The sequence below is a fragment of the Platichthys flesus genome, chromosome 5 (assembly GCF_949316205.1).
Source record: "Platichthys flesus chromosome 5, fPlaFle2.1, whole genome shotgun sequence".
Lineage (NCBI taxonomy): Eukaryota > Metazoa > Chordata > Actinopteri > Pleuronectiformes > Pleuronectidae > Platichthys > Platichthys flesus.
Window position 1 is genome coordinate 6,925,737 of NC_084949.1, and position 25,185 is coordinate 6,950,921.

General features: G+C 40.4%; 1 protein-coding gene across 1 annotated transcript in view; it reads left to right on the top strand.

The window, feature by feature from the left end:
* Positions 1 to 2,771: 2,771 nt before the first annotated feature.
* Positions 2,772 to 25,185, top strand: part of dnah6 (dynein, axonemal, heavy chain 6) — a 51,901-nt gene continuing 29,487 nt past the window's right edge. Inside the window, exons 1-42 of the mRNA XM_062387302.1 lie at positions 2,772 to 2,832; positions 2,963 to 3,048; positions 3,210 to 3,380; positions 3,739 to 4,086; positions 5,110 to 5,244; positions 5,366 to 5,468; positions 5,563 to 5,629; positions 5,932 to 6,118; positions 6,240 to 6,341; positions 6,462 to 6,569; positions 7,128 to 7,217; positions 7,325 to 7,445; positions 8,196 to 8,347; positions 8,576 to 8,728; positions 8,929 to 9,180; positions 9,319 to 9,447; positions 9,581 to 9,694; positions 9,818 to 9,961; positions 10,111 to 10,266; positions 10,392 to 10,442; positions 11,136 to 11,228; positions 11,323 to 11,442; positions 11,759 to 11,939; positions 12,036 to 12,132; positions 12,340 to 12,562; positions 13,500 to 13,664; positions 13,993 to 14,103; positions 14,259 to 14,384; positions 14,558 to 14,713; positions 14,939 to 15,100; positions 16,292 to 16,429; positions 16,810 to 16,977; positions 17,072 to 17,220; positions 18,279 to 18,386; positions 18,522 to 18,648; positions 19,656 to 19,868; positions 19,955 to 20,176; positions 20,350 to 20,472; positions 21,426 to 21,608; positions 22,036 to 22,179; positions 23,958 to 24,179; positions 24,706 to 24,853. Coding sequence (XP_062243286.1) covers positions 2,772 to 2,832; positions 2,963 to 3,048; positions 3,210 to 3,380; positions 3,739 to 4,086; positions 5,110 to 5,244; positions 5,366 to 5,468; positions 5,563 to 5,629; positions 5,932 to 6,118; positions 6,240 to 6,341; positions 6,462 to 6,569; positions 7,128 to 7,217; positions 7,325 to 7,445; positions 8,196 to 8,347; positions 8,576 to 8,728; positions 8,929 to 9,180; positions 9,319 to 9,447; positions 9,581 to 9,694; positions 9,818 to 9,961; positions 10,111 to 10,266; positions 10,392 to 10,442; positions 11,136 to 11,228; positions 11,323 to 11,442; positions 11,759 to 11,939; positions 12,036 to 12,132; positions 12,340 to 12,562; positions 13,500 to 13,664; positions 13,993 to 14,103; positions 14,259 to 14,384; positions 14,558 to 14,713; positions 14,939 to 15,100; positions 16,292 to 16,429; positions 16,810 to 16,977; positions 17,072 to 17,220; positions 18,279 to 18,386; positions 18,522 to 18,648; positions 19,656 to 19,868; positions 19,955 to 20,176; positions 20,350 to 20,472; positions 21,426 to 21,608; positions 22,036 to 22,179; positions 23,958 to 24,179; positions 24,706 to 24,853 — 6,109 coding nt within the window. The remainder of the gene's footprint in view (positions 2,833 to 2,962; positions 3,049 to 3,209; positions 3,381 to 3,738; positions 4,087 to 5,109; positions 5,245 to 5,365; positions 5,469 to 5,562; positions 5,630 to 5,931; positions 6,119 to 6,239; positions 6,342 to 6,461; positions 6,570 to 7,127; positions 7,218 to 7,324; positions 7,446 to 8,195; positions 8,348 to 8,575; positions 8,729 to 8,928; positions 9,181 to 9,318; positions 9,448 to 9,580; positions 9,695 to 9,817; positions 9,962 to 10,110; positions 10,267 to 10,391; positions 10,443 to 11,135; positions 11,229 to 11,322; positions 11,443 to 11,758; positions 11,940 to 12,035; positions 12,133 to 12,339; positions 12,563 to 13,499; positions 13,665 to 13,992; positions 14,104 to 14,258; positions 14,385 to 14,557; positions 14,714 to 14,938; positions 15,101 to 16,291; positions 16,430 to 16,809; positions 16,978 to 17,071; positions 17,221 to 18,278; positions 18,387 to 18,521; positions 18,649 to 19,655; positions 19,869 to 19,954; positions 20,177 to 20,349; positions 20,473 to 21,425; positions 21,609 to 22,035; positions 22,180 to 23,957; positions 24,180 to 24,705; positions 24,854 to 25,185) is intronic.

The window sequence follows — 25,185 nt, forward strand, 5'->3', positions numbered from 1 at the left end:
ATACAATGTTTACTCAAAGACTAGATAGTTCACAGACGTGAAACAAGTTGAGAAGGTTTGCGAGACAGAAGCTCAAGTCGTGACAGTGGCAGCTCGTAGAGGCACTTCCGGTGGCAGCAGAAACTGCCACTGACATGTAAAGACAGTTGTAAGGGTGGCCAACCGTCCCTTGAAAAACGGAAAGGTCCCGTATTTATAAACAATAGCACCCGTCCCGTATTGAGCTGGAAACGTATTGAGACGCACTTTGTCCCGTATTACTGTGAGATTTAAAATGAATAACAGAGCGCTCTTTATGAAAATTTATGGTAAACTTGTTCCCAGACAATGTCCTGCTCTGGGATCAATGAGCTGACAGCATATTCACACACGAGTACGATTATATAGAATATGCTTATCCCATTGGTCGAGGAGGTACTGTTGCTCGCTTTTCTTTTCTCTTTTTCAGAACCCCTTTCAAAACAAGAGTACCAACCACCAACCTACTTATAACAGGAACTGCACATTAATCTTCCATAATAAAGCCACTAACAGGACAAAAATGAAAACTATCCTCTACCTATCTGTAGCATATCTCCCGAAAGATGGTCAAGACTTTCAACTGATGTTTTCAGGTTTATTTGAAAGTCGATTGAATGTGTCAAAAACTTTAATTATATTTACTGAGCATTTTATGGGACCAAGCATTGTGTCATCATATTGATGAGTAATATTAGTTTTTTGAACTGCATTTAAAAATTAAGTGATATTACTGTTGGATACGTGTAGGCTTCACATCATTCACATCACGTTCTGCCATCAAAAAACTTTTGAGGACATCATTTATACTTTGCACTGTAACAATGTGCAACAAGTAATAAGTGGACACTTCACTGCATTAACATCTGTCCATATGGTTTTTTCCATATGAATATATATAGCCTATAGTCTATGGAACATGATGCTTAATGACTGAAATTGGAACCCTGCTTTCTTTTGAATGAGTTACCTAAAAACACTAAATTTAGCTAGGACTTTACTCCTCTGTCTGAAATAGAAAGATGGTGAGAAGCTGTTATTAATGTATCATTAGCCATTAGTCAAATTTTTTTTACGCTAACCACAAAATATATCTGTAGGTTCGGGAAAGTCTTGGGATTCTCACTGTGTTTTTTTTTCACAGTTTATAGTTCTTGAATAATCGCACGTTGTTCGAGGGCTTTACTAGAGTGTAAACTTCTCTTTAAAAGTGTGTTTAACGTGGAAAGATTCCGATGATGAGTCAGATGTCAACATAAAAAAAAAGAAATGTCTGTCATCAAAAGCAAGGAAATACATATTTGGTTACCTTGGTGGATATATGATTGGTTAGCCAGGAAAGTATAAATAACAGTTTGCTTTATCATCAATACATTTCACTTTATTTTAACAGGATAAGCCAGCCTGTATCAGTATTCCTGTTAATGGAGTCATGGTCAGTTAACTGAAATCATATAAATACTGAAGACATGAGAATAAAACTTGGTTAAAAGTAGTAAGTCGGCAGCTTTTCTTTGTGTACAGCTTCGTTCGTCGTTTGTCTAGTATATGCACTGTTGCTTTTACACCATAGAAGTTAGTCACTCATAAAACATGTTTTGAAGTTGCAGGAGTTACAAGAAGTCCAATTTGAATGTTCCTATGCATGTGATTGTATTTAACTAAGAGTTCTCAGAGAATCCCTATGAGATCCCTTCATAAGGAAAAGATTTGGGCCAAAGTCAACTTATGATAGTAAATAAAATTGTAAATGGAGAGTGACCCTATTCCTACCGTTACTAAACACTATGTTGCTTTGAGGTATTTCCTTCTTCTTTGCTAAAGTTATAGTCAATACATTGCTACATGAGCAGTGGCATCTCTGTGCATCATTGCTATCATGGAGTTATTCACCATCTGATGTAGAATTTGAGGCAAGGATAAAAATGTACATTTCTCCTACAAGTTTACACGTCCCACTGTAACTATCATACTATCTAATAAACTTTCATAATCAAGTATACGTCTCATGGAATAAAATCACAAACAGTGCCTCCAACTGCCTCTCAACAGTGTTGAATCCAAGGCAGCTAAGGTGGCTGCTTCCAAACCGTGCGGTGTCAAAGCCTCAAAACAGTGTAGCATAGTGTGGCATCAAAGGCAACTGCCTTTTCATATCAGAAACCTGTTGCCTCATATCAGAAACCTGTTGCCACAAATCAGAAGCCTGTAGCCATTGACACGATTGGAGTTTGCCCTTACTGAAGTTGGCTGCTTTCAACGTTTAAAAATAACGTTAGACAGTTAACTTAGCTAACATTAAGCAAGGTAACACAAATACATGCATGTATTTCTTGCATCAATGTAAATGTAACATTTTTATGTATTAATGTACTTAAATTCCGTTCGACACACAGACCCTGAGCGGCCTCACAAGCTCCCCAAACTGAGTGTCTCCACTGTCCCAAGGTCCCCACTCCATGTTAAAGACCCAGAGGTATGACTTTAAAATAAAACAAGTCAACTTAAGTGAAGTACTTCTGTATTTTTGCTAAAACCTAGTGACTTTACTCGGATGTTACCACTGCACTTTAGCTTAGTCTCAGACCAAAGATCGTTTTTAAAGGACATTTTTAAAAGATAAAAAGAAATAGTCTTCTGGAACAAAATCACCAAATAGACAACATTCAGTAACATTATTTCACTTACATTAACATGTCATTTCCACTGTGGTGTACTGCTCCTCTGTCTCTGTCCCACAGCTTGTGTCGACCATGGCCTCTTCTTCTCCCAGAGACTCCCTACAATGTCCAAGCAAGGGAAATATGTCCAGTGGTAGGTCCGGCTAATCCAGAGCCTTTTTGATTTTATGGAAATGTGCTAATCAAGTCAAATAGTATATAATCCAAAACTCTTGGTAAGTCAACTCTTAAGTGTTAATGTACTTACATCCCTTTTGACACAGAGGTCCCTGGGCCGCCTCACAAGCTCCCTGAACTGGGCCACTCCTCCATCTTCCCAAAGCCCCCACTCCATATTAAAGACCCGGAGGTATGACTTGGCAAACAAAGATGTAACTCAATGAGATGTCATCCACTCAAAATTTGGTACCTCCCATATTATTAACATATATTAACCTTGTCTCAGACTCAGATTTGAAAGTATACAGGTGTGAATCTTTTGTTAATGTCCGTTTCCTCTCCTTGATGTAGGCTGTGCTGAAGAGGCGTGTGAAACGAATAAAACCCAGTCGCAAACACTTAGACAACCTAAAGCGGATGCATTTTCCAGGCTGGGCACCTTCACCTAAACAAATAGGGCAGCCACACAGGCCCCAGAAACAGTCGCCTGTCCACCTACCTCCTCTGCCGTCCACTTCAAAGGTCAGTGACATGCAGGCACAAGAAGAAAATTAGCAATGCCTAAAAATGCCAATAGTATAGGATGCACATGTCCCTGAAAAGTATATCTGCTCTGAATTTATTTCATAAATCAAAATCAGCGCTAAAACCTGTTAAATTATAGCATTTTTTGAATGTGATTTGTAATCAAGCTTTAATGTGTATCTTCACGACTGCTTGTACAGTCAAAAAAATGGTATAAATCAAAATGATTTTCAGAAAATCAAGCTTTTCATGCAAATGGTTAGAATTTTGTTAAAGGCATAAAGAATGTGGAGTTAATTTCCCATAAATCAGCTGAATTCATCTTCCCTTGTGCGTCTCAACTGCTCCTTCTCAGGCTTCGCAGGATGTGGAATCAACACCCAGTCTCCCCAAACGACCCTTTTCCATTAGGGCTGGTAAACATGTGGTTCCGGGCGAAGTTAAACTTTATGAGTATAGCAAAGATGACTTCATGATGATCGATGAAGATGGCGTGGTAGTCGTGCGTGGAGACGAGTATGAGCATGTGACCATCGACCGCTGGGAAGAGGAGTACAACTACCACTGCAAGATGAGCTCCATCCGTTTCTTTGCCCTCTTCGAAAAATGGAAACCTTTCTATGTCTGGCGCTCAAAAGTCCGCCAAAAGAAGTTTCATTTGGCCCGGGAGTCCCTGCAGAACCGCCTGTTCTTTGTCAATCCGGTATGTCACTGGGTGCACAAACCAAGGTCTACATTTAGTCACACACTGTCTCAATGCTCTTGATTAGTGAAAACCATGTACTGCATATAGAGGAACAACAAACTCACTCTTTATCATCTTAAAACCCTAAAATGTAGGGATCTGGTTGACTTCAAAACTGTCCAAGTTATAATTAAAAAAAAAAAAAGATTAATACCCATCAGTATCCAAAAGTTGTGTCAGGTGAGGGAAAATCAGCTTGATCAAATAATTAGTGATAACCAACCAAATCATCACTGTTGATAGCAAAATGAGTCAAATTATGGAGTTAATGTACAGTGGAATGGAAAATGTGCTAAACATTGAATAAGTTGAAATGAATGTTAAAAAATTACATTCTGACACATTTTTTCTTTATTTGAATTGCCCTTTTTTCTATTTGCTCGAAATGCTCTATTTCTTACTCTATTTCTAGCTTTATTTGACTGACTTGTTCTGAATGGTGAATGGGAACTGAAGCAGAAAGCTTGAATGTGTATTTTTTTTGTATTTTACATTTCGAAGACAAATTATAAAGAAGGGGTAGCACTTGATAAGTTCTCACTCTATTCCTATGCCATTCGAATGTAAAATGTGCACTTAAAATAATAGTTCACCCACAAATGAAAATTCACTCATTATCTACTCACCCCTATGTCGATGGAGGGGGGGATGAAGTCTTTGAGTCCACAAAACACTGCTGGAGTTTCAGGGGTAAACAGTGAAGCAGCTGAATTTAATACAACTGAAGTTATTAGGGATTTAGCTTCCTCAATACTGCTCCTGTGGGGTCATCCAAGAGTCCACAAGCCCCGAAATTCATATTCGACTCGAAACGTCATAATTTACATCTATTTTATTTTGTCTTGTCTAAATGCATAGATTCACTTTCAAATCAGTCATTCATTCACTGTAAATATGGTCACTTCGAGAAACAATCTTGGAAAGAACATAAGAAGTATGGAAATGATGTTTAACCTGTTAACATGTGTGTATCTCTTACAGTCTTTAAGTCCTGCATTGATAGACATCAGGAAAATGTCTCACCAAATCAGCGACACAAGCTTGTGTCACGTGGAGAAAAAACACACTTACACACTGCAGGAGTTCCAGGACACGCAGCTCAAACAACTGCAAAAGGTAAAAAAAAGGCAATACTACATTCATACAGCACTTGGCATAAATATTTGTCATATGTAAGTGCATTTGGTTTGCATGTGTCCTCAGAAACTCGTTGACTTCATGTATTTATTCCCGTCAGATTTCGAATGACTTGGAGAAGTTTGAAGCCCTGGTTAAGGAGGTGACACTTAGTGCCTGTCTCAACTTCTCAATGGAACCTCAATCCAAGTCGGCTGACCCAAGTGCGTGTATACAGTGTGCACATATGAACATGATTCAATGCGCATAAATAGACTTCAGTATTGAATGTTTGATACAATTCTCTTTTTGACACAGATGATCAAATAGACAAGAAACTGCTTATGGGAATCAACAAGACGTTTCTCTCCAGCCGCCTTGTCTGGTGCGTAATTTAATGAATTTACTTCCCTTTTATACTGATAACTCTCTGTCTCTATTCTTGTACAAGGCATACCCCCTTCTCCTTTTTCCCAAAGGATAAAATATGTTTTGACCTGTTGTTGGTGGAAAACAGGTTTCGTGGAATTAATCACGACTAAATTCCACTCACCATTCTTCTTAACTAACCTGGCAGAATGAGGCAGTTGAATTAAACATCTCTTTTGAATAAAAGCTGTGCACTTCTTACAATGACATGTCTATAGCATGAACCCAGTCCAACCCGTCTGTCTCTTACATGCTCAGCTTCATCCGTCTTGTTGACTATATGGTCGTCAAGACCCTGCACTCCTTGGTGGTGAATGCAGTGGCCAAGCTTCTGGCTGTGCTCCAGGAGCAGGTAGATCTAACACCCGGTAGCACCATCATTCAGAGCTCGAGTCAGCACTCTGAGACCACCACTGACCCTGTGGATCAAGAGATGGATGGGAAGGTAGGGTGTTGTTTCAGTATTTTCACCAGTGGAACCATCACTCTAAGCAGACACAGAGCGTTTCTCAGTTTGGTCTTGATGTGTATGTGTGTGTGTGTGTGTGTGTGTTTGTCTTTTATAGTCTGTTGAGTCAGAAACCCCTCATGTCCAACCTTTGTTCATCTCTGAGTTGATGTTGGACACAAACGCTCTGACCTTCAAACCCAGTGAAGAAAACTTTCAGGTGTGTTTCCCAAATCATCATTAATAATTATACTTTGGCTTATTGATGATGAACTCCAATATACAGCTACTCCTGTACAGATTGTGAATGTGTTTTTCCCTGTTTTTTTTTATTTCACAGGAGACTATTGCAGAGGTCATTGGGGAGTTTCAGAAGACAGTGCTGTCGGTTAATACATTTGGGACAGATCCTGATTTTGATTCAGTGACACAGCCTGGAGAGTTTGAGGTAAGAAGAACTATGTATATTGAGAGTAACTTAGTTTGTATTTGAATGTTTATATTTGAAAGTATTTCAATCGTTATTTGATTCCACATATTCTTGTGGTCTTATGCTTTCACTTAAAATCCTGCGCTCACATTTAAGTAGCTCCTACTTTGGCTAAGATTTGCTCTGCTTGTGCTCAACTTGTTAGCTTGTACTCAGATTTCCTGCGCTCATCTGCCAAGTGTAATGTTGACAAAATTAAATGGTCCAACACTCATTTCGGATGTAATACTTTGACTGGTTAAGTCCAACTATGACAACAAAATAGACGCTTGCCTGTTTTTTCCCCCACTGTATTTTTTGGGGAACAATACCATCAGCAAGATTAACCACAACAATGGAGGGACAATTTAATTTATCCACAGTCCACAGGGTTTTGATTGAAAGCATCGCAAAATCTGAGCCTGAAAGCAATAAGTGCTGCTCTTAAACTGAAAGACCAGGCTCTTGAATAAAGAGGAAGAAACCCATAGTAATAAGTGTGTCATCTCATCTCTGTGTCTGTTTGTTAACTTACAGATACTGGAAAACAAATATGAAGATGGCCCCAGTTTGGAATTCATCATGGAAACTGACAGCTACCTTCAAAGCATTATCCGAAAAATTATGGTACACTTTAACTTATCCTTTGTGCTCCATCAATGCACAATGTGCTTTGTCTATACAGTACTGTTTGTGTGTGGACCTTATTTATTTGTTGTTTTTTTTCCTCTTAGGAATCCCTGCAGGCTGCCTTTGATGCAGCAAAAGTGTACTCGCAAGAGTTTGAGCGTTTCCGAGTGTTCTATAAGGAGAACGAGAGTCTGGATCTGGATGCGATGCAGCAACATGAACAGGGTGATGCCCAGCATACATCAACATAGACATTATTTTTGTAACACATCTCCCACTCACAACACAAAGAGCACTTCAGTTGAGAACACTGCTGTTTTTTTCTTTGTTCTTTAGCATGAAATATACCTTTGTTACTGGCGAACAGAAGCATGTGTTGGACACATGCAAGCACGTAACAAGTTACCAACTGTAGATTTGTCGAAATTAAACTAGCTCGCAAACATTTTTCTTTCTTCAGAAATATGATTATGTTACCTATAGCATTGTTATGCTGTTTAAAAAACATCTCTTTGTTGATTAATTCAACTTTTGTGGGAAGGTATGCATTCGGAAGCAGCAGTCACAAAATCAATCCTTACTTTATCACTATCACATAGATAATTCACTTCTTTTGTGGACTATAATTACATCTTTTAGTTGTGCTTACAAGTGTAGCTCGAGGTATATGCATATATCTATATGGAATCATATATAATCACTACCATTTGTATTATTACAATGGTTGGGGGTTTGACAAAGGTTGTAAGAGACATTGCTGCACAGCAGGTTAGACAGATACATAGGCACAAGGAAAAGTTAGAGGGTGGAAGGTTTTATCCGTGCACTGTTGGGGAAACACACTGGAAGACAAAAAAGGGAAAACCTGAAAGACAAACATTGAGTGGACACACATGACTTGTAGTCAATGGGCAGAGCAAGCAGAGTAACACGTGTGGCTTTGTTACACTGATGACTTTTGTCTTAATTTCACAGGTTTGTCCTTCTTTGAAAACGCACTGAAGTTATACCACAGTGAATGTAGAGAGACCGAAGACATCCAGCAGAAGAAACATCTGGGTTTACTGCTGGTGGACAAAACAAAGCTCAAACAGAAGCTTGTGGCTTCCCCCCTGCGCTGCCTGGAGGTGAGGAGCATACAGATGCGTTGATTGTCAATCAGTTTAATTATTTGATCATGACGAACAAGTGATTCAAACAAAAGGGCAGTGAGGACTTTCAGTGTTGATTAAACATAACTGAAATGTAAATTGTAAAAGAGAGGTCCAGTGATCCGTTGGAATAAGTACTATAAAATATTCAATAAACACTACAGAAAAAGTATTAAATACAAAAATATTAAATCCATCCTCTAGGTCTTCAATGAGATGCTCACCAAGCTGGCCAAGAGGAAACTAGATGCCATCATCAGTGAGGCATGTGACGCCCAGTTTAAACTCGAGTTTAGTCCCACTACTACCGCTGAGTTAGCCAGCTCACTCATATTCCTGGATGAGATACAAGAGAGGGTAAGACTTAAATATCATGTTTGTTAATCTTTCAACATTTCACTGCACAAATGTCCCCACCTGTGACTGTAAACTTTCCGTGGCCAATGACAGTCATACTGTAAATACATCAAATTGTAAAAATCTATGATTCATATTGCACATTTCTGTCAATTTTCCCAACCACCACTCTTCCCCTTTCCTTTCGTTGATCTTACCAGATTACAGAGCTGGACGAGGAGCAGGAGACTGTGTGTAAGATGTACAATCTGATTAACAAGTACTCGGTTCCCACGCCACCCGAGGACATGATTGTCTTCGCCACCTTGCCATCTTCTATTAACTCTCTGCACATGCTCATTGATGAGGCAGTGCTAGATCGGGAGTCCAGCATGGACAAGTTGTGCACTTCTCTAAGCAAGGCCATAAAGCAGCTGAACCGGGAGGTCATGGAAACCAAGCTGAAGTCACAGGTATATGGAAAACCTCTGTTACCTATTTACACACTTACAAACACAAACTTTGGGACTGCACAGCGTTTTTTTCTTTTCCCTTATGATTATCTTATCATTCCGTCTTTACTTGTTTATTGTGTGCCTTCTCATGTGCAGGATCCACAAATCTTGGACATCAATGCAGATTCCTCCAGAGTGCGTCTGCTGCTGGGGAAGATCCATCTTTCTATGGATGAGATGCAGGCCCAGGCTTCTACCTACACATCCTACCAGAAGAAATTCAAGGTGCTGTAATTCTTCAGATTCAATCTGTAAAATCATTCTCCTTTAAACACAGCAAGTCACAAATTATATGTGTTACAGTGTTAAAAAATAACAAGCCCACTAATCCAAACCAGTTTTCCTTTTCTACATACAGATGGAGGTGACCAAGTTTGACACCTTGGAGGAGCTGACTGCAGATTTAAGGCTGAAACAGCTGCTTTGGGACTCTCTCGAGGAATGGGACTCTCTTCAGGATGTGTGGCAGCAGGTGAGGTGCACGTGAAAAGACTGAATTGTATGTGCTAGCCTGGACAGGCATATGGTATATTAGACATGTATGCAGCTCCTTCTCTCTTTTTAAAGCTGTTCCTTCATGTTTTTTCCTCAATAGGGCACACTTGAGCAACTGGACTTAGAGCAGTTCAACTCACAGATAACCAAATACGGCAAATACGTCGTCCAGCTGGAGAAGGGTCTGCCACGCAACAACGTAGTGCTAAGTCTGAAGGCCAAGGTGGAAGTTATGAAGCAAAGGGTGCGTTGGACAAAGTGTTCTGTAGTGGCTGACATCGATGACAACATGACAACACGCTGAAATATTGACTGAAAGCTAGTAGTTGTGATGTAGCCAGACTGTTCTACAAGACTGCTTTGACTTAAACATCCTCATGTGTTTTTCATCAGCTGCCTGTGATCACTGATCTGCGTAACCCATGTATGAAGCCAGAACACTGGACCAAACTGGAGTCTATTATGAACACCTCCCTGAACGTGACAGAGCTCACTATGGCCGCTTTGGAGGAGCTCAAAATATTCTCCTATGGCACAGAGATACAAGAGGTACCATACAGATGGAGATTTGCTCTGCCATGGGCTACTCGCCTTCAATACACAAGCCAGGTTTACTGAATACCTTTATACTTAAACGTTGATAAACAAGACTAACACAGCACCTTGACTTTCAGATGTCAGGACAGGCTTCAGGGGAGGCATCCGTGGAGACCATTATTACAAAGGTGTGTCGACTTCTAATGAATATATTATGTACCCTTTTCGTTTTAGAGAAGCTGCAGCAGAAGTTACCTCCAACACCTGTTATTTGAATATGAGCTGGTAATCTTATGCCCACACATGCCAATTTGATGACTTTAATGATGATTCAATGATGACCTCTAAATACCTGGATTTCTTTCTGTTAAAAAAAAGAAAATTTACAATTTTATACACTCAAGTAATGTGGTGGCATGTGGTGTTTCCAGGTTTGCGACACCGCTTGATTTATGTAGTGGCGTCTGGCCTTAATCATAGACAATTAAAATAGATTCTTGTGATCTGCCATCAACTATATCACTTTCTTTCGCACTAGCTTCATAGTCAGTTTTCGGTTAAAGCAGTACCCACAATTTCACTAAAATGTAACTTTGCAGTATTTAAATTCTGTCAGATATACAAATATACAGTAATGTGTACGCCACTGTGTGTAATGGGAATTAAACATGAAAACAGTGGACATGGATATTCTGTCCTATGGTTGCTTGAGTCCGGACTTTTCCCTTATTACAAATCCCCTCTCACCGTGAGTCCAGTGTCACTGGGTCGCCACTATTGAAATAAGCCTGCTCAAGGATTCACATGAGACACACACACGAATAAAGGTTTCTTGTAACATCCATGTTGTTTAACCTCTGCCCTTTGGATGGGTCTTGCAGGTGGAGGACATGTGGAGGACCACAGAGCTGACTGTCCTATCTCATGGCGAAGCCGAGGACATGTTTATCTTAGGAGGCACGGATGATATCCAGGTAGCAAAATGCAGCATACACATGCACACACTCTCTCTTACAGTACATCAGATTGTGTGTTTATTTGAGCTCACCACGTTTGTTTGCTGTGTAGGTACTCCTGGACGACAGCCTTATTAATGTGGGCACGGTAGCATCTTCTCGCTACGTAGCGCCCATCAAGGTCAGGGTGGACAAACTGCTGGAACAGCTGACTCTCCTCAACCAAACACTGGTGACAGCTTAGAACAGATCCCATACCACTGCACTGTTGATACCATTGAATAGAGTGATCTTACATCTGGCTGCAAGTGATTGTTCTGACATAGCTGTAAATGTAACACAGTAGCTCTCCCTACTGGCTGCAAAAGTAATTGTTCTCTGTTAATGTTTATGGATTCCGTTATTTCAGTTCATGTAAAGACTTAGTAACAGTGTCACATTTAAGACTGTGGTTTAGTAACATTATTAATCTTGTGTGCCTATTTAATTCTCCCTGGGCTCACCTTTTCCCAATGGCCACTCTGCTGATGTTCACCCTTCTGTTACAGGATGAGTGGCTAACATGCCAAAGGAACTGGCTCTACCTGGAGAGTATTTTCTTAGCTCCAGATATCAAGAGGCAGCTGCCTGCGGAATCCAAGATGTTTCTTAAGGTGGACAAGACCTGGAAGGAGATCATGGGGAGGGTCAAAAAGATGCCCAATGCACTGAGAGCAGCCGTACAGCCTGGTAGGTGATGGTGCAGCCTGAGTGGAAAAATACTTTTCTCACTCAGGTAGACACATTCTCACACAACATACAAACAACTAATTTCATCCTATACAGATCTGCTGGAGACCTTTCAGCACAACAATGCTCTCCTAGAGGAGATACAGAAGTGTCTGGAAGACTACCTTGAGTCAAAGAGAGTCATCTTCCCCAGGTACGCACATGCTTTGTTTATTGTCACACGTTACATCTAACATTTGAAACGTAAGAGTATAATTTACATACCATGTTGCTTTGCATTTCCCTCCTTGACAGTTTTTACTTAACATCTCCTCCCACTGAGCACTGAGTGCTAACGACTATGGTCCTGTGTGTATAGTGTTGCCTGCTCTGATAATCTTTCTTTATCTGTCCCCTGCAGGTTCTGCTTCTTATCTAATGATGAGCTGCTAAAGATCTTGGCCCAGACAAGAAATCCTCAGGCTGTGCAGCCACACCTTAGGAAGTGTTTTGATGCCATTACCCGGCTGGAGTTTGCTTTGCTCCCTAAAAACCCTGATGCTAAAGAAGCAGCACCGCATGCGGAACAGGAGACCATATACAGCAAAGTGATCCTGTTTATGATCTCTCCCGAAGGAGAGAAGGTCTGTTCGAGTAACCTTAACACAATTTTTCTCGTCACACTCACTGATTGTATTTAATTCCCACTCTTGTTCTCTTGTCGTCGCTGAGAATAAGAGAGGGTAAGTTTGAAGGAAAAAATACTCTCTTGCACTGCCTTTCTCTCCATACAAAACTGCAACGCTATTTAACCTTGTCAGCCACTTAACAATCTTTAAGAGATTTTAAGATTTAAGATTTTTTTTTTTAAGATTCGTTTATTTATACCAAACACATGCACAGACATGCACAACACACTCATGCAATGGTAGGTAAATTTATCCTCTGCATTTTACCCATCTGGTGCAGGACACACAGAGCAGTGAGCGACCATGTACGGCGCTCGGGGAGCAGATGTTGGGGGAGTAAGGTGCCTTGCTCAGGGGCACTAGACAGGGTAGGGAGAATTCTCTTGGATTTTTGGACAGATCAATCCAGGTTCGTCTTTTGTTGTCTCTCCTTGGAGTCGAACCAGAGACGAACCAGAGACCTTCTCTGCCCATAGTCCAAGTTTCTGCCACTAGACCGCCGCCTGAAGGAGAGCTAGAATAAAGTCGATTCATACATTTAGCAAAAACCTGTACAAGCAGTACTTGAAGCAAAAAATAGACATGCCAAATTCTGAATTTAAAATTATAAAGATTGATACAACAATCAGAAAACTTTATTGAAACACAGAATATTTTGATTTGCCACAAAGTTGAGTAGCAGCTAAATGGTTGCAGCTGTCCAATGATCACAAATTCAAGGCAAGACAAGGCAGTTTGATTTATAAAGCCCCTTCCATACACAGAGGTAGATTCAAAGGGCAAATTATTGCTGTGAGAACTGATTCATAGTGAACCCTCAATTAAAGAAAAGGACAAAACACATGTAGTCTTGTCCATTACTGTAATCTTCCTCCTTTGTGTCTACGTGAAGGTGGGCTTGACTAAAGGTCTGAAGGCTCAAGGCAATGTGGAGGAGTGGCTCTGCAAGGTGGAAGAGGCGATGTTCTCCTCCCTGCGTAGCCTCAGCAAGGCCGCCATTGCAGACTACCTGACGAAGTCAAGGGAGGAGTGGGTGGTGGCTGGACATCCCTCGCAGGTACACACACACACTCACACACACACACACACACACACACACACACACACACACACACTCACACACACAAACAATAACGTAAGAGCTGGTCCTTTTCAATCTCTCAATCTCAGCCCTATGTGCTTTTGTGTGTAGAATTACATCTCTTGACATGTCAAAACATCATTACATATTATTGCCAGTAAATTACCCTTTTACTTTTAATTCTCTATATCATTTTATATTAATATATTTAGATTATTCACTCACAGGAGCCATAACTATCTCTTTCTTTTTTTTAATGGAGGCATTTAATATTAGTTTGTGTTTGTTTTTTTGTGTCCACCAGGTGGTGCTGACCATCTCACAGTTGATGTGGTGCAGGGATATGGACGCCTGCCTGGAGGGAGATCACGACCACTTTGCTGCCCTGCAGGAATTTGAGCTGGCCAACATTGATGTAATCCTTATAACCACTAATGACTCTTCAGCTTGCTTTGAATCCCTATTATTTTGTTTCAGATTTGTTGTGACACTTTATTCATGCCCAACTATTTTTAACTTTTTAACTTAAAGATCTTATGTGATTGCTTGCAACGTTTGCTTGTATTCCAGAGGCTAATTTCATTGGCGGCGTTGGTACGACAACCGCTCCCTGCCTTGCACCGAAATATCATCACTGCCCTCATCACCACCGATGTCCACGCCAGAGACATTGTCACAGATCTGGTCCAGCAGAAGGTACAGTTGTGAAGTATTAGTGCATTTGTGGAGATCCACACAAACACCATCAAGCAGATGTGTTGTCCTTGTCTGTTCTTGACTTGGTTTTATCGGAGCAGGAGCTGACTCCGATCTCCACGTGAGATTTCTACAACTCAACACCTTACAGCAACTTCAACTGTCTGTTTCAGGTGGACACCAGGTCTAACTTTGAATGGCAGAGACAGCTACGGTACTACTGGGACCTGGAAGTGGACAACTGTGTAGCCAAAATGGCTCTGTCCACCTACCTTTATGGCTACGAATACCTTGGAGCCTGTCCACGGCTGGTCATCACACCACTCACGGTAACACAATATATCAAATTAAAGCTGGAAAGACCAATTTTATAATCAGTTAGACAAGCTTCCACTCAGAATCTAATAATCACTGTGTGAGATCATTTAGATTTCACATAAAGCCACAGACATGTTTGTCAATTGTGCGAGTATAGAACAGAAACAGGGAAGACCTCCTGTGTGTTTGTTGCCTCGTTTAATCCCCCCTCTCTTCCGTACCTCTCTACTGTTCAGGACCGTTGCTACCTTTGCCTGATGGGGGCTCTCCAGTTGGATTTAGGAGGTGCTCCAGCCGGGCCAGCAGGGACAGGCAAAACAGAGACCACCAAGGACCTGGCCAAGGCACTGGCCATCCAGTGTGTTGTCTTCAACTGCTCTGATGGGCTTGACTATAAGGTCTTTGTGTTTCTGATATGCTTTCTTTGCTTATTTTTCTGCTCAGTATTTCATCATTTGTTCCCCTCAGCTCTTTACCTACTCCACATGTTCAGGAGCCTTTGGTTTACTGCAGGTCTCTCCACTCTTGTTTGCTCTGTGTGAAATTGCATGAGAAGGCTCTCTTCCACTTCGACTGTACCGACTATGTTAAGCCTTTAGATGGCACTATTGCTAAAGCAGTCAAGACTTCTATCCTGTGTATTTTTGAAATCACTGATCAGACTTCACAGAGCCATAGTTGTGTGCTGTTAAAGCATAATTGTAATCCAAATTTAATTCTCTCCCTTTATTCTCTTTAGATAAATTTCCTGTAATTTATTAATTTGAGGAACATACGTTAGATGTGTGTTAAGGGACGCTAATGTCAGGTGTCATACGGCTGGTCACATCCTTAAATGTTTTGTCTGTATTTATTGTATAAACTCATATCTAAACGAATTGAAACTTTAATATTAACAACACAGGATTGTATCCTTATATTTTTCCTGAGATAGCTCTCATCTCTTATGATACGTGTGTTATTCACGGTGTCTGTTTGTGCACATCGTTCACCTTCTATTAATAATGATCAGCTGACATTTAACTAAAATCAGTATGTCTGTATAATCGCCGAAACTTCCGATTGGTCCTTTGACCTTGAGCATTTTTAACGTTTAAAAGTGCTGTGTCCTGTGCCTTGCAGTGCAATAAGGCACAACCAGTTCAGCTGAAAGGACCCAGTGACAGGACAGCTGGAAAGCAATTCTCTTCTGTCTCCCGTAGTTATTTAGTGCCAGAAGACACCTGAAGTATATCAGAGCTGGATGGGGCTTTGATTTAGAGGGTTTAACACAGTCTTCTCTGCTTTTATGTGTTAATGCTTTGTTCAGGTCTGGCTCCAGTGTCAGTGGGAGCAGCATTTAATTGTAACATATAATACCAGTGTCCATGAGATGTTAGAACCTTTGAACCAGCGCTTTTGTGCGGTGAAGTGCTTTTCATGTTACTCACAGACATGTTGCGGGTAACACAATGTAATGCAGGTATAATGGAGTTAACTGATACCTATATTAAAAGCATGAGACACATTCATAATGCTTCTTTATTTAGGAATTGGATTGGAATTCAAATTGCTGTCACTTTTTAATCAATCGCAATTGTGTCTTTCAGATGATGGGCCGCTTCTTCAGTGGACTCGCTCAGTCAGGAGCCTGGTGCTGTTTTGATGAATTTAACCGAATCAACATCGAAGTGTTGTCTGTGATCGCTCAGCAGCTCATAACCATAAAAAATGCTAAAGCTGCTAAGGTATATCCTCATAAACACACCATAACAGACCCTTAACAGTGTTTACAAGGCATCGTGTAAGAATTAAGGACGTTGCTCTGCTGTCCTAACGTGCAAAGTAACACAAGCTTTAAGCCTCACTGATCTCCAGTCAGTCAACCATTTGACACCTGATTCCACTGGTTTAATGTGATGATGGGCTCCTATCATTTCTATACTGATGTTTGGACGGAATTTTTTGAATAAACAAAAAAAAACATTCGAGCCCATTTGAAAATGTAGCCGGTCATCTACTGTATAGCACAGTAGAGAAGCACTGGTAACATACAGGTCACTGCCACACATACTTCCCTTTGCAAATATTGAAGACATTGTGTTATCTGACTCTGCGTGTTATTCAGCTGCAAAGATTCCGATTTGAAGGCCGCGAGATCAGACTTGTGAACACCTGCGCTGCGTTCATCACCATGAACCCAGGCTACGCTGGAAGAACAGAGCTCCCTGACAACCTTAAAGCTCTCTTCAGACCCATAGCCATGATGGTGCCAAACTACGCACTTATTGCTGAGGTAAAAGACTCCCCGCACTTGCACATATGCTTGCTTGCTGTATTTTTCTCTCTATGCAACAGTTTGTATTCCTCGCTTTTGACCCTCCCTCCAGGTTATTCTGTACTCTGAGGGATTTGAATCCAGTAAGACCCTGGCTAGGAAGATGACCCAGATGTACAAGCTGTGCTCTGAGCAGCTGTCTCAGCAGGACCACTACGACTTTGGCATGAGAGCAGTCAAGTCTGTCCTGGTCATGGCGGGGTCAGTGCGTCACACTCGGGCATTCACTGACACACATGTGCATTCAGTTGTGGGGACATGCGGGCACTCACCTTTTCAGGAGAGTCCCACCAGGACCACAGATGCACACATTGCAACACATTCTGTATATTTAGCATCAATGTTTTGCTGTTAAAGATGCAGTGTTACATGGAAAAGGTTTACCGTCAGTGATAAGCTGGCAAGGTTTGTTGTAAAACTGCCATCGATACAGGAAATAGTCAGTTCCATGTAAAAGTAAAAACTTGATTTGTCGCAAGATTAAGTAGACGAAATTGGAGACAGCAAAGGCACAGCTGTTCCTGGTGTGCGTGGGCGCATAAGTAGGTTCAAAGAGAGGCTCCTGACCATACGTAGTGAAAGTGAGACTTTTGCCTGTTGGTTATTAGCTGAAGCTCAGGGAACTGTTGTAATTGGCTTGTGATGCATTGTGTGTCTTTGCCTCGATATTACTCCTCTGTGTCTGCTTGTTCCATACTGAACACACATTCATTATCACCTGCCTTAATGTCTCTGATGGTTTTGTTCCCTCTTTTTCATAACTGAGTGGAGCCTGCCTGCTGCTGTATAAAAAATCCAGCTCACGATGACCACTTCTTATCTTTATTACTCTAATTAATTTTCCCATTATAACAATGATGTTGGCGTATATTAATTATTTAATTTATTAAAATGCACTAACTACTTGGAGAGCTGATTGTGTGGCCACCTCTTACGTCAAGTCCTTTTTTACCTGTGTTTTACTGTAATTAATAATAATGCTGAGGAATGAAGTATATATACAAAGAATAAATAAATTAATAACTAAACAGACTAATGAACTATTTACAACAAGTATAATGGGAAAAAGCACAGTGCTGATACTAACATTTCCAGCATAGGTTTTTAAATTGTAAATTATTTTTTGCAAACATGCACGACACAAATATGCTTTTGTTTTTTCCGTAAAACCATTATAAAAGCTGAAAGTCACTGTGTGCGTGTCTGTGTGTGTTTGTGTTTGTGTGTGTGTGTGTGTGTGTGTGTGTGTGTGTTCTTAGGTCTCTAAAGAGAGAAAACCCCCACCTGAGGGAAGATGTGGTTCTCATCAGAGCCCTGAGGGATGCCAACCTTCCAAAATTCCTCACTGATGATACCGTGCTCTTTGGGTAACCCTGAAACTCTTCCTTCTAACTATCCAAATGCACAGATACAACAAAAGATTACAGGCTTTTTGTTGTTGAATGTGAAAACGTTTATTGTTATTGTGCATGTGTAATATGCCATCTTACACACCCCTGCAGTGGTATCGTGTCTGACCTGTTTCCTGGTGTGAGCATCCCTGAGCATGACTATGGTGTTCTACATTCCACCATCCTGGAGTGTCTAGTTAAGCGAAACCTGCAGCCGCTCGCTAGCATGACTAATAAGGTAGAGTACAAATGGGAAAAGCAATTATTATTATTTTCACCTCTATTTTTTAAAAGTTTTGTTAAACACTTTGAATGAAAATTAAGTCTGGGGTTATTTCTCATTTACCTGGGGTCAATACATCCCATGAAAAGATTAGAATGGCACTCAGTATAGCGCAAACTTCTGCCAAGGCCCAACAGTCCCCTTCAATTCAATATATTCAATAAAAACATAACATTAGTCCTCTAAATATACCTAATAATATGTTTCTTTCAGCAAGAGCAATTTATTATTCCTTGGAAAAACAATCAATTGCTTCAAAATTGTATGGGTTCTTTCCTGACCCATATTGCATCTATCCACCAAGTGTAATCAGTTTCTTTGTTTTTGTGTAATCTTGCCTACAAAAAAAACAGCCAACATAAACATGGAAAGGGGTGAAAGCAAAACCTCCTTGGTCGAGGTTGTAAAATAAAAACCGAATTAATAGTTAAAATTGGCACACAGACGTAACCGAAGAAATGTCAAAAAACTTTCCTTGGACAGTATATATTGCACCATAGAACATGCAAAGCATATATATTTATTTATATAAATAAAGAGACCTACAAATAAGAACAACTGATCTGTTAAATTATTCACAAACACAAATAACCATATCCATATATCCATATATTATAATGTTAAAGAATCGTAAGACACTTGGCTCAATTATGTGCTTCTAACAGCTGTATGTAAACAAACATGTTCACATAAAATTCATTGTTGTTTCTATGTTTTCATTGGATTTTTTGACAATAACAAAATATAGAAAATACACAATATTTCCTGTCTCTGATATTTTAATTTTTTACTTGAAGCAGTTTTGAGGTCTGTCCGATTTTTGCCAACACATCAACACAATAGATGTGAATGGAATTTTGTTTGTATGGCTATGTCTCCTTTTAATAGCCAAACAATTTTTGGATATTTTGTCAGATACCCTGGATGTGTTATCTATTTTTCCTGTTTGTTCTCGTGACCAGGTGATTCAACTCTATGAGACCATGATAGTGCGTCATGGTGTGATGTTGGTAGGGCCAACTGGTGGAGGCAAGACCACCGTCTACACTGTCCTGGCTGACACACTGGAGACCCTCTATCGCACAGTGCACAAGGACAACAACCCTTTCTATCAGCCTGTCAACACCTATGTCCTCAACCCTAAATCTGTCACTATGGGAGAGCTCTATGGAGAGGTATTTAAGATATGAGACTATATATAATACAACAGCTTCTTCACCTCTCTCTCTACGTACATTCATTATTGACCTCCACTCCTCAGGTTAACTCCTTGACTCTGGAGTGGCGCGACGGACTCATTGCGTTGACTGTCCGCAATGCAACCAACGACTACAGTGATGAGCACAAGTGGGTGGTCTGCGACGGTCCGGTCGACGCCCTGTGGATAGAGAACATGAACACAGTACTGGACGACAACAAGATGCTGTGTTTGGCCAACAGCGAGAGAATCAAACTGAGCGAATCCATCCATATGTTGTTCGAGGTTAGATCATTGTGTGTTTGTGTGGTCAATGCACAAGCAAGATTTCAAATTCCTTTTGACAGTGTATATACCCAAATAAATACATAATTCGAGGAGTAGTAGTTTTCATTTTCTTGTTCCTGTTTTACCTGGTATGTCCACAAAAGTGATATATGTAATGATTTGTTTTCCAGGTCCAGGACTTAGCGGTAGCATCTCCAGCCACAGTCAGTCGCTGTGGGATGGTATATATTGATCCAGATGAGCTCAAGTGGATGCCCTATGTTCAGACATGGATCAGTGGACTTGGAGCCAAGGTTGTATATAAGTAAACTGTTTACAGGGTTGGCTAAATGCAGGCTCGTTGTGATAGAGGTTTTGTGCTTGAAATCTCAAGTTAGCGTCACGTGTTTCTCAAACACATAGATTTGTTTCTCAGGGGGCAGTTCTTCCCTCTTTATCACAGTCCGGGTTGTGGGCATAAAAGACATAAACACACTTTATTTCACTAACTACTAACGTTTCGTCCACATCATTGCTCTTGTATTCTCTTTCTGTTAAACTGTGGCTGACTGTTCCTGACTCTCTGTGTGAGCTTCCATTTGAACAGTTAAGTCCCTTTTTTCCCGACAGTACAAGCAGAAGAACCTTAACATCAGCATTAACTTTAATGACGGCACATCACATTAAAGTTTATAGCTTGCAACATTAGCCCTGAGTCTTTTAGGGTCAGTGAGAGTGAGTCATCTCTCCTGTCAACTTTTAACCTTCTCTCTCTCTCTTGTTCATTGTGTGTCACTCCCTGTCTCAGTGTCTGTCCATCTTTAAGTTGTTTGTTGCCTTAGCTGTCCTCCTTGTTTCTACCCTCTCCATTACTCCATAGTTTTTAACAAAGACCATTTATTTTTGGGAAGGAACTTTCTTGTTTGAGTTCGAATTTTCTTAGTTTTTTGTGTAATTTCTTTTGCATTTGTTGGGGATAATTTATATTACACTTTAAATACATTAAGTTTCATTAGAGTTAGATCATTAGTATTTTTAATCTATTATGTATTGATTTCCACTTAACAAATTTAACAAGGGAAGTCTGTCTCTCCGGGGAAGAGCATTGCCCCAGATTTAGTGTATTCACAGTTTCCTCTCCCCAAAACCGTTCTTTAAACCAAACTCTTGTGTTCCTGTCCAAGTTATTTGTATTGGTTGTGTAAAAAAGGTTTCCTCCTTCCTTTACTCAAAGTCATCTCTTTTCTTCCATCACTCTTTTCTTCAGCTGCCGGACGCAGTGCGCGAATACCTGCTGGAGCTCTTTGAGCAGTATGTTGAGAAGGGTCTCCGGTTTGTTCTGAAGCATTGCAATCAGGTTATTCACCAGGTGGACATCAGTAAAGTCACCAGCCTGTGCTTCCTGCTCCAGACTCTGCTGCTGGGCAAAGGAGGGCCCGATCTCAATATGGTAATTTCCACTTCAGTCTATGCCCCACAAGTCTATTAATAGAGATCGTAGTTCATCTGTGCACTGAAAAGCATAAAAATAGGTTTAAGCTGGAGTGGGTGTGAGGATGTTAGTGATCTTTTGTAAAGTATGTGGCCCAGGAAGCATTTGTGGTCATACAGTAAAACATATTTAGCCACACACATGCAAACCCCCTTTGAATCAGCTGTGAGTGATTGGATGCATTTGCTTGTGATTAAATCAGTCAGGACAGATGCTGATACCAGGTCTGAACCGGGGTCTAATACCCTGCAGATAATTGGACCCCACCTAAACATTTACATTATCCAAAAGCACACTGTAGGCTGTGGATACTTTATTTTTCTAATGTCATAATTTAATGAGTGAGCTTCTTCCTTCCTTTCTTTTGTGTTTATGTTGGTGTTAGGATACCAAGACCATGAAGAACGTAATATGTCAGACCTTCATATTTTGCTACCTGTGGTCAGTCGGTGGCAACCTGAACGATTCTCACTGGGACTCGTTGGACTCCTTTGTGAGAGAGCAGTTTGCAGACAACAGCATAGCAAAGGTAATTTACTGCACACACACACACAGTTACACACAGGATTAGATTAACTTAATTGCAAGCTTTTTTTAAAGCTTTCATTACACCTATAAATACACAGAGGGCCTGATCTGCTAGAGGGTTGCGCGTGTAAAAACGTGTGTAAAGTTTATTTCACCCGCAGAAAACCTGCAAGCTGATCCAGTAACTGTGCACACTGAGGATTGCGTTTGCCCTAATGAATGTGCAATATCGGGTGTTTCTACCCGAGAGCGCAAAGTATTGGGAGGAGTAGATACAAAAACTTGAATTTAGCACAAGCACTGTGATTTACAAAGCCTGAAAATAATTGCTGTGGTGTTGACTGGGTCTATATTTAATACGTTTGAAAGCTAGGTGCTAATAGGCGGTGAGAACGGGTTTCTTCTTCTCGTGTTAACGTATTTGGATTGACAGAAGCAAAAATAATCCCACTCTTACCAGGGCACTGACAGTCATCGTCACACCGGATACGGCGCTGACCCGTTGCCTGGTGTGCATTCTGTTTGCGCCACAATGGCCTGAGTGTCGCGCCTGAGCGCTCGTGCCACAGAGGACACAGCTCTCACCTCTTGCACAATATTGGTCAAAGGCCTCTCTTCCTCACCTGTTTTATTTTCCGAGGCTTTTTATGAACTAGTTTTTAATTTTTTCTTCTTCTTATGTCCGGCGATCTTCTCCTTATTTTATCGGTTGTTCTTTTTGTTTTACCCAGAGCATTAACTTTCTCTATATATTAATATTTCTTCGCTGTAGCTCAACCAAATGTTTGTTTGCCTCTTACACTAACACCAAATCCAGTGCATTAAATTTCGCTTTGCGCTTGTGGTCACTCTGCTGTCCGTAGAGCAAAACACTCATTTAAATACTATTGCCTCTACCATGATTGCACCTATTATCATTTGCGCAATTATTTTTAGGAGATCACCGGCACAACGGCCACAAAATAATGCACATGAGTGTCAAATCCATCTTTCACTGAGTTTGCTGGTCTATGAATGAAATATGTAAAAAGGCCCAAAGGTTATCTCCTATCATATATAACACCAAAGTGCTTTTGACACTGGCTGTATCTAGCTGGAGCACAGCCAATCTGAGAGGGAATTCTTCTTGATCATGTCATTCACTCATGTGAATGAAGACATTAAGAAAGAGCATCCATATTGTACATTTTAGTAATAACTTCAGTGGATTACAAAGTTCCATAAAGTATCATTATTCTACCTTTCCAACTTAAGAGAATTATGAATCACAGGGTTGTGAGAATTTAAAGTAATTTAAAATGGGTAAAGAATGAGGTACAGGAATGTAAATGAAACAAAAGGAAACTAGAGTCCTTCAGCACAACAGGATATGGAAAGTTATTTGCTTAAAGTGAAGTAAGCATTTATGCCTCCATGAAGCTTTGTTCATGGAGGCAGAATATTTTATGGAACATTTTATCTACTTCAAAATCTATTTATCAGCCTGTGCATAAGGGGCTGATGTCGCTGTTTGCAACGTCAGAAAATGGTTTATGTGTACAGTTTTGTGCCTTTACCATAAGATAAAGCCAAATGCATCCGGATCACAGCTGTGAAGCTTGAGGGGAAACAAACTACTCACGTATGCATGTGAACACACACACACACACACACACACAAACACACACACACTGGATGTCTAAGGATTTTTAAAGAACAACTTGCATACAGTCTAATGTCGACACTACCTAAAGTGTTTGTCTGTGTTTTAATTAATGTGCATCCATATGTGCTGTGTAGCTCCCGAAGAAAGGGACCCTGTGGAGCGTGTACATGAACTTCGACAACAAGCGCTTGGAGTCATGGGAGACGATAATCCCTGTGTTCCAATACAACAACCAGCAGCCCTTTTTTGAGATGCTGGTTCCCACCACCGACACCGTCCGCTACGGATACCTAATGGAGAAACTGCTGTCTGTGCGACGTTCTGTGCTCTTCACTGGCAGCACTGGAGTGGGGAAGGTGAGGATTCCGGGACAGTCACAACAGTGTGGTGTACATATCTGTAGATAGAAACTGGGTGATATAATTGATGCAAGTTATTTAACAAGATTAATTGGCTACAAGGCAATGGTGATAATAATTCGCCCATGTATATCCTTTCCGAGATACTAAAGGGACATCTGGGTTGAAATATCATTATAGGTGGCAGGGTTGAAAGTAACAGTAAAGAGTCAATTGGGAAAAAGAAAATTTCCTAATGAAAATATTAAATAATAAATCATCTCCACCCACCTCAAACGAATCCTTGGTTGAAATCATAAAATTTGACAAATATTAACTGCAGCCATTCAGATAAACTATATTACAATCAATCCAGTATGTTTGTTGGAAAAGTAAATACAATTTAAACACCCCAGTGATATGTGACTGCTGGGATACTTTGTTTTATTTTGAAAATTAATCTTTTGTTGCTAAAATTAAAGACAGTGTAGACTGCAACACTAAGATGTTATTAAAGGATTTTCTATGGGTCTATTTGTTTCAGTCCGTGGTGGCTCGCGGCCTCCTCAACAGTATGCAAGAAAAGTCTGGATACCTTCCTGTCTTCATCAGCTTCTCCGCTCAGACCTCCTCTGCTTGCACGCAGGAGATCATTGAGTCCAAACTGGAGAAAAAAAGGAAAAACATAATGGGTAGGACATCTTGGAGGTTCTCCTAAATAAAATGTCTCTGTCTCAATCAGATGTTTAAGTCAGTAAACTCACACGTCGTACACAGTATACCCACATGTAGTAAACAGTATACACAATGGTAAAGTGCATGTATTCTGATAGGGCTGTGTCCGATGAGCTCTCACCTGAAATGATGATCACAACATGTGACAGAAAATTGTCACCTGTTAAATATTTCAACAGGCTGCTTTTCTCACTTGACTTAAAAAGTAAAAAAAAAACAATTCCATCTTACATCTATACCAATGGAAAAATGTTTGGATCTCAACTGCATTACCACACAATAATTCATT